Source organism: Parasteatoda tepidariorum, chromosome 12 (assembly GCF_982258835.1).
Source record: "Parasteatoda tepidariorum strain Cologne lab strain chromosome 12, Ptep-v5.0, whole genome shotgun sequence".
Classification (NCBI taxonomy): Eukaryota; Metazoa; Arthropoda; class Arachnida; order Araneae; family Theridiidae; genus Parasteatoda; species Parasteatoda tepidariorum.
In genome coordinates, this window is record NC_141766.1 from 1815483 (window position 1) to 1829722 (window position 14240).

At 33.0% G+C, this 14240-nt stretch overlaps 1 protein-coding gene across 1 annotated transcript; it reads right to left on the bottom strand.

The window, feature by feature from the left end:
• Window positions 1-11164: 11164 nt before the first annotated feature.
• On the bottom strand, window positions 11165-12121 carry LOC139427187 (uncharacterized). Its single transcript, XM_071188060.2, has one exon. It carries the CDS (start codon window positions 12119-12121, stop codon window positions 11165-11167), a length of 957 nt encoding a protein of 318 aa, XP_071044161.1.
• Window positions 12122-14240: the final 2119 nt, after the last annotated feature.

The window sequence follows — 14240 nt, forward strand, 5'->3', positions numbered from 1 at the left end:
TTGCATATTTTTATGTCATAACATGATTTCATTTTTTTCTGCTTTTCTTCTATTTTCAGAATCGCTTCTTTACGCACTTCTTCAGAATCCTTATATTCTTTAGTTTCGACATCCGCCAATTTACTTATAAGTCCATCATAAAATCTAGGTGAGTAACCATGTAGCATTTGAAATGGAGTTTTGTTGGTTGTTTTATTAACTGCATTATTTAAATTACGTTCAGCCTCCTTAACTTTCAAGTCCCAATCTTTGTGTTTTGGATCTTCCATACTTGTAGAAATCGTAGATAGTAGAGTTCTGTGACTTCGTTCAACCATACCGTTCCCTTGAGGATGCTTTGTAGAGTTCAGAGTATGCTTAATTCCATTCGTGGCATAAAACTCCTCAAATTGATGCGAAGTAAAATATGACCCTCGATCACTTATCAACCTATCGTGTAATCAAATTCGTTGATGAAATTCTGTAAAGCTTTCAGCACATTTTGAGAAGAAGTACTTCTCACTGGTGTAACTCTGACAAATCTGCTTAGATTATCTATTATTACGAGTAATTCTTGATTTCCTCTACAAGTTTTAACAAAAGGACCTAAATGATGAACGTGAATGATAGAGAATGGACGTTTTCCTGGTGCAATCGGGTTCAAAAATCCCTGCTGTTTTCCTCCTGTTACTTTATTCAGCAAACACTCAAAACACATCGAAATATGTCTTCTTACGTTACGCTTCATTGAGGCAAACCAATATAATTCTTTTATTTGACTAACAGTGCTTTCAACTGAAAAATGTTCCATGAGATCGTGGAATCTAACTACTATACTTTTCCTCATTGCCTTAGGTATTACATATAATAAAATTTCTTTATCTTTAACCTTGTGTCTTCTATAAGCCTTATTCTGCTTGAAAACATATCCTTCGATCATTCTTTTTTCAGCTTCTGATCTATCATCATTATTTTTCTTGAATATCTCTATTAATTTACGTAGTTCATTGTCTGAATTTTGCATCATCAAAACTTGTTCATCTATTGTCAAGGTAACTCAAACTTCAAATTTTCTCTCAATAATAGTGTTCAAAGTGTCTTCTGGCTCTTCAGCAGCTGCTCCGCCTAGCGCATCCACGTGCTTCATTCGTTCACCTGATCTGTGTCGAATCTCAAAATCATATTCTTGCATTAGGTTAAACCATCTTGCCATTTGAGGATTTGATGACATTTTAGCGTTTAAATACACTATCGCTTGACAGTCTGTAACGATTGTAAACTTTATTCCTATCAGAAATTGTCTAATTCCTATCTAAAATTGTCTAATGTCCACACAATTGACATCAACTCTAATTTACTTGAAAGGTATTTTTGTTCAATTTCGGTAGTTTTCTTGCTAACACAATACACCATTCTCCAATTCTTTTTACTGCCTCGTTGAAGCAATATTCCGGCCAATCCAATTTAACTTGCGTCGCAATGTACCTCAGTTTCACTTTGTGAATCATAATGAGCTAGAATAGGCGCTTTAATAAGATTGCTTTTTAGTTCTTCGAAAGCCTCGCTTTGCTCTTTTGTCCAAACAAACTTTGTATCCTTTTTTGTGAGTTCAGATAGTGCTGCTTTGAGAGAATACTTTGGAACAAATCTTTTAAAGAAACTAGTAAGTCCTAAAAATCTTTGGATGTCATGCGTATTTTTTGGAACAGGAAATTTTTCAATAGCTGCTACTTTACGTGCTCCAGGTTTCAAACCATCTCTACTAAGTATAAAACCAAGAAATTCAGTCTGTAACTTTCCAAATTCACATTTTGGTAGGTTTAATGTCAAATTGGCTCTTCTTAAGCACTCAAATACTTCAGTAAGTTTCTGTATCATTTCAGTCCATGTTTTAGCTGGAATCAAGATATCATCTAAGTAACAGAGTACTTTTTTATTGAACAATGGGCCTAAAACAAGATTCATTAGTCTTTGGAACTAATCCGAAACTTGCTAATCCGAAAATCATTCTCTCAAATTGACCAGTATCATCTGGAGTTATGAAAGCCGATTTCAATTTTGCTTGTTCTGTTAATAGCAATTGTAGATATCCACTAGCTAAATCTAAAGTCGTGCAAAACTGGCTCCCTCCAAGACATTCTAAAATGTCATCAATTTTGGGTAAAGGAAATTTATCCTTAACAATCTGAGAGTTCAATTTCCAAAAATCTATAACTAATCGTTGTTCTCCTGTTTTCTTCTTTACTAATAATACAGGACTGGCATATGGAGATCTTGTATCTGAAACTATTCCATACTTTTTCCATTCAGAGACTATTTCTTTCATTTGTTTTCTTTCTTCGAAATTGGTTTTATATGATTTTTGAAAAATCGGGTTACTGCCCTCTATTTCTTTAATGTCCATTTTGCATTAATTTGTGTCGAGTTTTCGCTTTCGTCGACTTTTGCCCTAATTAAATTAATTGATTTACTTTCGATTTCCGCTTCGTTTATAAATTTCAATTTAACCGCATTTTTACTCACATCTACTTGAATTTCAGAAAAAACGTCATTATTTGCGTATCCAAATTTCAAATTACCTCCACGCGCAAAAGCAATGTAAGGTAAGTCTAGCCATGTTCTTCCTAAAATTAAATCGCATGGTTGTGAATCATCCTTAACAATTAATAAAGTAATACATTTTCCTACTACGTCATCCAACCGAATATTTATTACAGCTTTACCTATAGCTTTCGTAACTAGATTATTTTGATTACCGAAACCAAATAAGTCACTGCTATCTGCTTGCTAGTCCAGATTCATTTTTAAAGCGATACTTTCTTTCAAAAGACAACTACTTCCTGTATCAATTAAAGTCATCATCTTATTACCATAAATATAAGCATCTTTCAAAAACAAAAAATTCGTAGGCGCCAATGATGCGCTTGAATCCGAGTTGTTTTGAATAACGGATAAATTTTTCCCTTCTCGCTTTTGTTCGGTTTCAAATTTACACGTTCGAAGAGAAATGACCTTGCTTTTTACATTTCTTACAGTAAGCAATAGTTTTAGGCGCTGGGCAATCCCGAGATATATGGCCATAATCATTACAGTTGAAACATTTATATTCCCCTTTTTCATTTCGAATATCCGAGCTTACATACTTTTTTCGATTTATACTTTTATTTTCACTAAACGGAATTCATTTCCTTTCCGTCTGAAATTTATCACCACGAGAATAAAAATTTGATGAGTTTCTTAATTTATTACTGTTAATAGATCACACATTATCATAATTATCTAATTTATCTGCTAATTGATCTGGTTTAGTAAATTTAAGCCATTCATCCACAAAAAGTTCCCGCGTTGTTGAATTTCTTTGTTTTTTCAATTGTTCAGTGATAATTAAATTCTTTAAACTATTAAAGTCTGATATTTCGAGTCCCGTTATCGATTCTTTAAAATAGTTTTGTAATTCGAATGAATAATCCTTCCGTGTACTTTCTGGATTTTCAACATGATTTAAAAATTTAAATCTAAACTTATCAACGCTTAACTTGCATCTCTTAAGCAATAATGATTTCACATACTTATAATTATTTGCATTATCTTCGTTTTCAAGCGCGATTAGTTGCGCAATTTCATAAGGGAGTAGTCCCAATAATTGTGATACCCAATACTCTTCACTTAAACCAATACATCGCGCCTGCCGTTCAAATAAAACTAAATAAAAATTTATTTCTCCATCTTTGATCTTATATTTGTGCATTAACTTTCTAAAATCAGCGTGTACGTTTTTACTTTCCTCGTTACTACTTAAATCCGAAATGTTTACGTTTTGAGCCCTACTTTCTATGCGTAGACGTTCAAGATCATACTCGCGGTCTGCCAATGTTTTGGGCTGCTATTTCTGATGCTACTCTATCTTCCAAAATTCTACTTAGTAAACTCTTGCTAAACTCTTCATCGTATGATTCCGATTCGGTTATAATACGTTTTAAATCAATTATTTTAGCATCTTCTGGTACCGAAAGACCTAACTCTGGTGCTAATTCTATTAAATCTACTTTTTTTGCCTTCCCCCAAAAGGCCATACTTTGTAAATTATAATACTTAAATACTTAACACATAGAAATACTTTATCAATTTCAGTACTTTCACCCAAAACGAAATTAAGAAAATACTTTATACTTATAATTCTCAAAATCGTTTACTACTTAACAATACGTTTTTTATACGTTACCATACATTTGAGTACTTAAAACGGAATAATTAAAAATCGCCTACCTGATAGCGTTGCGTGGGAATCATGGTTCTGAATCGTTGTAATCCCACTTCTTAATTGTTGTAACTATACCATTATGTCAGGTGTCGAGTACGGTTGGGCGGAGGAGGAAGTAGGAGTTTTAAATTTATAACATATCAATAATTTTTTTACAAGAACTATATTTACAGACATTAAGTTGTTACATCGTTCTGCACATCAAGCTTACTTGGCGCACTCTCTGTTACAAATTCATCTCTGTATACACATAATATACTACTGCCATCTAGTGGTCAATCATTTTCTTTTAAATTTAAATAAAATTAAAGCTTAGTGTTAACACTTGTTTAACATTCATTGATAAAAAAAATGTATGCTTCTTATTAAATTTTCATCTGTGCCCATTCTAAACTCGATCAATTCGTTTATTTTATCTAACTCTAACTTTATTTTGATTGAAATGTAATTGGATTATCTTTTTTAGTCATAAAGGAAAAAATTGCATTCTTTTTGACCATCCTACCTCCGTTTTGTTTCTATTTTACAACTTATACAACTTCACTGCTTGAGTGATATTTTTAATGAAGTGAATTGAAAACAATTAATGAAAACAAACAATGAATTAAAAACAATCAGTGAATGAATGAAACGATCAAATATTGTCTTTAATTATTTTGCATTGAAAGAGAATTTATTAGCTGTGAAGACATATTAATTTGAAATGCATTTCAACTGAAATTCATTACTCGGCGGTTAAGGCATTGAACTGTCATTGTGAAGAACTGGGGCTCGATCCCCAGTAGTGGCTTGAAGCCCACCCAGCTTCAGATCGAAGGGTATCATCTTGTCTGGAAAATAAAGGCGGCCTGTTCGCAGTGCTGACCATATTGCCACAATCATGCTGTCGGTCACGAAATTGTGGAGCCCTCTGACTTGAAACGGACTGTTGCGGAAATGCTTTACTTTATTATATTAGAACAAGTTTGATTAGTTATAAAAATACGTATGCTATGTATGCATAACTTGAAAGTTCTTACGAGGGTTCAATTGTTATTAACCAGCTTTATATTATACTGTTTAAACAATTAAGAGAGATAATACTTTCATCAATTGCTAAACAAACTGTTATTTATATGCGAACAAAAACCCCATTTTTCCTCTCTCTCTCAGGTAAGTTGCGCGAGTTGCGTAAGTTAGTGTAACGACTGCCCGATAGGGGATTATAGTAGTTGAAGCAGCTGCCTGAGAGGTGGCTCGTTCAGTCACATCATAAGCTATGATGACTGATTAAGATGTATTTTGTGCGAGATGTTATTTCCTCAAGTTATATTTTAATAAACTCTTTATTTGCCGGCATTGCTTCTGTGTACTTCAACAAAACAACACAAACAATGCGAAATTTCTCTAAGAGAAGCCTTATTTCATGGTTTCTTTCTCAGTTCAACTTTAAGGGGATTGCTGTAAAAAATTTAGTGTATCTCAACTCCAAAAGGGGGGGCAACTGCTTTACATCAAACTGGTGTAGCGAAGCGCTTTATGCAACCTTTGGATCAGGTTTTTCACTACACCAATGCTATTATACACTACTTGGTGTAAAGTAGCCGCCCACATTTTTGTTATTCAGTAACACTACACAAAAAATATATACAATTTAAAGTGTGTAATTTAAATGCTTGAAGTGGACAAAGCGTACACCAATCTCACTCGCATTTGCACCATATTTGAATTATTTTCACTTCCAAAAACACTAATGTTGGCGCGTGCTTTTGATATCGTCTGTAAATTGTTCACAATTCGCAAGAGATGGAGTGAGTTTGATGTCTTTTACTCCCCTTTACAATTTTTACAGAAACAGAAGTTCGTCGTTATATATAAACTACAAATGTATGTTATTAGAAAAAATAAGAATAAATTATATATTTAATTTCCAAGTATCTGTAACAGTATTGAATAATTTCACAACATTTAATTTTTATCAACTTTGGTTTGGTGGCTTAGTTCAAATTCATAATAATATTTTCTTTGTAAAGACTTTTAGTGTATCTCAAAGCTAAAAATGGAGACAACTACTTTACACCAAAATAGTGTAGTGAAACCCTATACATAACTCTTGAATTTAGTGTTTCATTACGCCAAGGTTTTTTTACACTACTTGGTGTAAAATATCACATCTGATATTCAATATCACTTAAATTTATAATTACAGCAACATATGATGTACATAAGAGTCAATACAGTTATTTTATATATATATATATATATATATATGCTAAACATATCTATGAAATGTTCACTGAAGCTTATAAACATGCTTCTTTCGAAAAATTATTCATTCGAAATTTTACAATATCATGGAAAAAATATGAAACCTATTGTTGTTAGTGCGGGGTAACAAAAAAGAGGGTAATTTATCCATGAATCTTCACTTCTAATTAGGGTGGACTGTATTATCGCTGGTAAGACCTAAAATTAGTAATTTTCCTAAATCTGGTAAATGCCAGCACGGAATACAAGAGAGAGAGCACCACCACAACCTTATGATAGCTTGTTTATTGCTACTCTGATTGTTACAAAAACGTTACTGTAGATGGCGCTGGAGTAAAGATGCAACATACTCCCAGCGTTGAAATACAGTACTGTATTTCAATTCTATCAACAATGAAATAATATCAAATATAAGTAATATGCAAAAACAAACAATTGGGAAATGACATCACTTTTTTTAAAAAATAGAAAGCAAAAATATGTATACATATAAAATTGACACACAATGAAATGACTTAATCAAACTTCAACTGGTACTAGTAAAATGGCTAGCTTACTGATAGGACGTTTGAAAATACCACTTTTGGTTTTCACACTGCAAACTCTCTTTTCCTGGAAACAATTCGAAAACAACTCCCATGAGCCATTGATTAATGGGCAAATTATCGTCTTTTACTATAACTACAGTGCCAATAGAAATGTTATCCTTTTCAAGGAGCCATTTCGATCGCTGTTGTAAATGGCGCAAATAATTAATTGACCATTTTTTCCAAATGGCTAGGGTAATTTTTGTAGTCAATTGCCACCTACTTAACCTATTATCTGAAAGATCAGTTAATTTTGGTTCAGGAATGCTTTTCATAGATCTTCCTATTAAAAAATGAGCTGGTGTTAAAACATCCAGATCATCAGCATCACTGGAAAGTGGCATTTAAGGCCTTGAATTTAAAATACCTTCGACTTGATTAATAATCGTAAGAAATTCTTCGTATGTTAAAGTTAAAGTACCTATTGCTCGTTTCAAGTGAAATTTAAATGTTACTACACCATTTTCCCATATTCCACCAAAATTTGGACTTCTAGGGGGAATAAACTTCCAATTAATTCTCTCAGAAACAAGAAGTTTTGATAGAGTTTCATCTAGTTTACTAACTAGATTATAGAAACGTTTAATTTCTCTATTTGCTCCTAAGTAGGTATTGGCATTGTCGCTATATAATATGGAACCTTTGCCTCTACGGACAATGAATTTTTTTAGGGTTGCAATTAGGACTGGGCTATAAATCGATGTATCGAGACATATCGATTTAACGCATATATCGGCAAGACGATACAGCGACTTTCATTCAAGGCGATGCATCAGAAATCTGATTTAAGCCGTCGAGTAACGATATAGCGATATAGCGATATAAGACACGCAAGGATATAAGATAACGGTATAGCGATATAAGACTCTTCTCTTACGTTCCGATGTCGACTCGCGCTGTTGAAGACGATATTCGTTTCGTTATGTTGAAATGGCCTTGATTGGTGAGCTGTAGAATCAGAATCAGAGTTTAGAGAACACATATCGTTATATCGCATGCTCCTTTTCGCACCTCTTAGCTTTTTTTTTCTTTGTCGCTACTTTTCTTGTAGATTATTTTCAGTGGGACTAACTTCGTGATCGCCGATGTTACCTTGTTCTGAAGGCAATCTATTATTGAAAAGAATATATAAAGAAGAGTTTCTTCATTAATTAGATAAGTTTTTTTTTAAAAAAAAAACTTATTTTTATTTTTAAATGTAAAGATTATAGGCAATCTAATTTAGGCGCCCATAAAGAATTGAATTTGTTAGGTTATTTTTTTACTTCCTTTTAATTTATTAAAAACTTTTTGGACGAAACTTCTAATAATTTAATGAGTTTTTATTACTGATTTTAAATTTATAAATCTTGCTGTTTTTATTTTTCGAAATAAAGTTAAAACAAAATTTATTTTTGTCATTTGGATTTGGACATAAGTCAATCAACTTTGTTTGTACAAAAAAATTTTAAAAGTTTGCGTATTTTATTCATTTTTTTAAAATCATTTAGCACTTAGTTTTATTAGTTTTATAATAATTTTTTTTAAAAAATATTCTTTTCATATTATTTGTTAATTAGCTAAATATATTATCGAATATCACAATTTTTTTATTTTTAAGAAAATAAATCTTACTTTGTTTTTCGTTCATAATTCTGTCATTATTTAATTTAATTTAATTATTTATCTGAAATGATAAGGTCCCGCAGTGGACTGATCGTTAAGAAATGGTTCCCTGCAGATCACCGAAGTCAAGCATCACTGGCTGCGGTCAGTGTGTGGGTGAGTGACCACTTGGATCAGTCTGCGTAGGGACCGAGGTTGTGCGGTATTGGTCCTCGTTAAACTGTTCTACCGTAAAGTGCTCGACTTCGCGTGCAGGTCGTCGAGCTACCGAAGCGGGGGTGCCATCCCATCTGCAGAGGATCAAAATTGTGATGGTATGTCTTCAGATCATCCTCAGGGATGTTTCCCAGACCGTCGCCAATAGCCCATTGTGCAGCTCTAGTGTGACGTAAATGAACTATAATAGAACTATAATAACTGAAATGATAATAATAAAAAATAGTGTTATAAAAGTGTTTTTTTTTTCGAAAATTTATTTAGCACTTTGTTTTAAACATACAAATAATTTTTAACATTTCATTTAGAAATTGACATTACGATCGAACTTAATAATTATGTAATTATTTATGCATAATAGTACAAGGAAATATTAATTTGTAAAAAACGCTTTAAAAAAAGTTTTTAACAGTTTGTTCTACGCGTATTATGAATTTCTAAACGAACATTTCAATAAATATTTTAAGTAAGATTGGTACATTGTAGTCAATTTATTTAATATCTTTCTTAAGCAAAACATATATATCTTAAAATTTATGAATTGATTTAAATCAATCTGAGTATGAAGTTTTGATAGAAATCTGTCTTTCTATCAAAACAAGTAAATACAAGTAAATGAAATTCAAAAATACTATATCGCGATACATCGCTATATCGCGATGCAAAACTGACGATGCATCACGATATATAATTTCTAATATCGCCCAGTCCTAGTTGCAATAAAAGAGTCAGATGTTAGATTAGAAGCAATTTCAATGTGAATAGCTTTAGCTACAAGACATACAAAAATAGCAATAAATATTTTTTGAAACGGATCTTTAGGTTGATTTTTTTTTACGAAAAAAGGTCCTGCGAAATCAGTACCAGAATTTAAGAAAGGAAAAGTTGGTTTACATCGAACACTTGGCAAATCTCCCATTTTTTGAACTAAAAATCTAGGTTTAAAATTAGTGCAAATGACACAATCATGAAGAATTTTTCGAGCCAAATTCCTACCATGTATCATCCAAACTGTTAGTCTTGACAAATTTAATAGCGCCTGTGCACCTATGTGACAATTTGATTTAAGTAAATTTAATAAAATAAGCTCAGAAAGTTAACGATTTTTAGGCAAAACTATGGGATGTTTGCTTTCATAGGGCAAATCAGAATTTGTTAGACGCCCTCCAACTCTTATAACATTTGCTGAATTATCAAAAAATGGAAACAAAAATTTCAGTTTGCTAGTAACATGCACTGGTTAACCTGATTTCAATAATTTAAATTCTTCTGCTAAAGATTCCTGCTGCACAAATGAACATAACTTTAATTCTCCTTCACTTACCTCACAGGATGTAAGATTGCCACTTCTCTTAATTTCATTCTTACAGTTGTAAATAAACCTATACACATAAGACATAACATTAATCAATTTTGAATAAGAATTTGTTATAGAAAATATTTGGTTTGAAAAACTGAAATGAGAAATTAATAGATTAATGTCTTGCGGTGGTTTGAGTTCAGATTGATACATCTTTGAGTCCCTTTCGGAAAATAGTTCACTTTCAGACTCTGAGTTCTTCCTTTGATTTATGGTGTTGGAACCCTGCCACTATAATGAGTGATGTAAAAGTTATTTTGCTTCGCAACCACGTGACAATATATCCGCTGGATTGGATATCGACGGAACATAGCTCCAAACACAGATCTGTGATAGCTGTTGGGTTTCTTTGACTCGATTGGCGACATATCGTTTTAACTTTAAACAGTGCAGTTTTTATCCATGCGAGAACTATTTTTGAGTCTGAACATATATAGCATTGTTCGTTGGGGACATTCAGAGAGTTCCGTACTTTGTCCGGTAGCCTGCATGCCAATAGAGAAGATAACAGTTCAAGACGTGGAATAGTGAGTTGTTATATAGGAGCAACTCTTGACTTAGAACATAATAGTTCTGGTGCAAGATGACCGTCTACATTTCGAGTTAGTACGTAAATTGCTGCTCTGTAAGCAAGGACACTGGCGTCGGCATAAACATGTAGTTCCATTCCTGATGCATCATTGTCTGTCACTTTGCGTTTCACATGTAACTCGTGTATGGCTGGAAGATTGTGAACAAAGAATTCCCATTCTTTGGCTAAATCTAGAGGAAGCACATCGTCCCACGTTAACTTGATTGTCCAGAGTCTATGAAGGAAAATTTTTGCTTTTGTGATAATTGGGCCCAAAGGTCCAAGTGGATCAAAGATACGTGCTATGTCGCTAAGCGCATCTCTCTTTGTATATGTTTTTAGCCTTTTAAACGAAGTGAGTTGAAACCGGAATTCATCTGTTCTGGCATTCCAGATGACAACGTTTTTGTAGTCTCGTTAGTGTTGGTAAATCTGTGCTCTACGACATCAGTTGACTCGTCTAATTCAACTGCATTGGATTTACACTTATGTAACTTCATGCCACAAGATCTTAGAAGACCAGACAACTCAGATTTAAGACGCACAGCTGTAAGTACGTTATCCATTCCACTAACCACATCGTCCATGTATATGTCCCTCTCGAGAGCCTCGGCCGCAAGAGGAAATCTTTCAAACTCATCTCTGGCTGCCTGGAGGATTGCTCGAGTGGCTAAAAAAGGTGCTGAAGTTGTGCCGTATATTATGGTTTTCAGTCGGTATGTTTTGTTCGGTTGATACTCGCTTGTTTTCCAAAGGATGCGAAGAAGGTTTCTTTGAGAAGGTTCAACTAATATTTGATGGAACATTTTTTGAATATCTGTCGTAAAGACAATGTGATGTTTGCGGAATCGCATCAAAATGTCGAAAATGTCCTCTTTTACCTGTCCTTTCATTTGTGGATCATTTAAGCTTACACCAGTTGAAGTAGGTTCTGAGGCGTTGAAAACTATTCTGAGAGGAGTTGTAGTCTTTTCAGGGCGGTAGACTCTATGATGCTGCAGATAGCAGTGAGGATAATTGCTTTTATCCTCTGGATCTTGATCATCCTCTGTTTCTACGGGCTCCACGTGACCCATGTCTAGGTATTCTTGCATGAACTTAATATAATGACTCCTCATAGTGTCATTTTGAGAAAGCCGTCTCCAAAGCTGATTAAGTTTTTGCTCTGCTAAATGTTTGGATTCTCCCAGCTTATGGAGATCTTTGATTGGCACTTGAACTATGTATCTACCAGTGTCGTCTCTCTTGTGCGTATTTTGATAATGCTGATCGCATAAAATATCTTCAAGGCTCATGTAATGCTCCTTTGAATTTAAGCACTCCTCAACTTCCCAAAACTTTCTCAGGGTTTGCTCTAAAGCGTTAGTAGATTAGCTGATTAATCCACAGAAGTCTTTAACTTTATCCTGACTATTTGTACCTATTGCTCCCGTAAAGATAAACCCAAAAACATAATTTCTTAATATTATTTCAGTACCTGGTATGTTAATATCGCCTGTCCTCGTAATTTCAAAAAAGGCTTCCACTCCTATGAGCATGTCTATGTTAGCTTAATTTGCGAAAATATTAGGTTCTGCTAAATGTATGTTTTTAGATAACTCAAATTTCTTTAATGATAATGGTGCTGTTGGAATAAAATCTGTTATCTTTTTCACAACTAAGAAATCTAATGTTTTAAAATAAGTCTCATCCCTGTTAGTAATATCAGCCTGTAATTATCCTTTTACAACAGTTTTATTATTATCTAACCCTACAATGGGGTTGTTTATTTTTCGCAATGGGACCTCTAATGCATTAGCAAGCGCTTCGGTTAAAACGTTAGAAGTTGAACCACTGTCTAAAATACACCTAGCTTTAATAAAAGTACGAGTTTTGGAACTCCTAATAAATGCCTCACATGTTGGCAAAATATAACTTTTATTTGAATAACGAGTATTTTTATTTATTAGTGATAAAGTTGGAGCATTAAATTCGTTAGCATTAATATTCGGAAACGTATTTTCCAAAGCCCTTGAATTATCAACATTTGAAATAAGAGATTGCTGACGCGACGAATCATTTACATTTTGACTCCTATGAATTAATGTGTTATGTCTGCGACCACAACTCGAACAAGAATGTTTCGATTTATAGTTTCCCACAGAGTGCGATTTCGATAAACAATTATAACATAATTTATTTTTTGATATGACTTCAGTTCCTTGCTCTACATTAAGCTTCAGAAAATAATCGCACTTAAAAATGGGATGGTTATTTGAACATAAAACACATTGCGGTACTTTTTTCTCATTGACTAAAAATGATCTTGACCTTGACTTTTCTGTTTTCACTTCTAGTTGTGATGTTTGAGAAACATTTTGCAAACTTTCTAGAATTTGTGCTCTTTTTTCCAAAAATAATACGAAAGGATCTAATTTTGGAACTTCCTGCGTGCATAAACTTAATTCTTATTGTTTTCTAGTTTCTTTGTCGAGTTTTGAAATGATAATATTTAAAGCGAAAATTTCTGATAAATCATTTCGTTTATATCCCAAAACATGAAGAGCTTCAGATTTTTTTCTTATAGTGTCAATTAGGTTCCTAAGTTCCTTGGCGGATTCATTGTTTATTTTTTCGACATCTAATATTGCATTTATGTGACTCTCAATAATTAAGCGTTTATTTTCGTATCGCTCCTCGAACGCTTTGAATAATGACTGAAATGTATCGTCAAGCGTTTGAAGGTTTTTTGCCTCTCCTATTAGAGAAGAATTTAAGTAATGCAACTTTTGTAAATCATTTAACTGCTCATTTAACGTAATAATGTTGTCAAATTGTGTTTTAAATAATTTCCACTCATCGTATCGTCCTGAGAATTTTGGCATGGGTATTTCGGGAAGAGTTATGCTTTGTTTACTTGCAGTTTCTTCTTTTAAATTTTGCGGGTTTTGCGTTAACTTATTTTCTAAATTTGACTGATTTAGAGTTTTGAAACACGTTTTTATGATGATTTTTGCGTACAGTAATTTGTCATTGTACTCTTCGCTTGTTGTGATTTCTTGTTCGCATTCCGTTGCATTTGTTATAAGCTCTTCAATTTCTGAATTTAAGATTTTTATGTCTAATTCTTTACTAATTAAAATTTCCTGCAACTCGTTTAGTTCCGCTTCATTTGTTTCATAAGTTTGTTTACCTTTATTTTGCATAAACGCGTCTACTCGAGTTATTGCTTTTGAAATTGTACTTGATTGAATTGTGGTACGTTTCTTTTTTAATTTGTCAATTTTTTCCATTGTTAATTGTTTTTAATTTAGAACATCCTCAATTTTAATAAATTTTAATATGAATAAGTAAGATGAATAATTTAAAACAAAACAATACAAATGTATTGTGATTACCAAAATCTATACAGAATGTTTTAATTGTTAAGATACT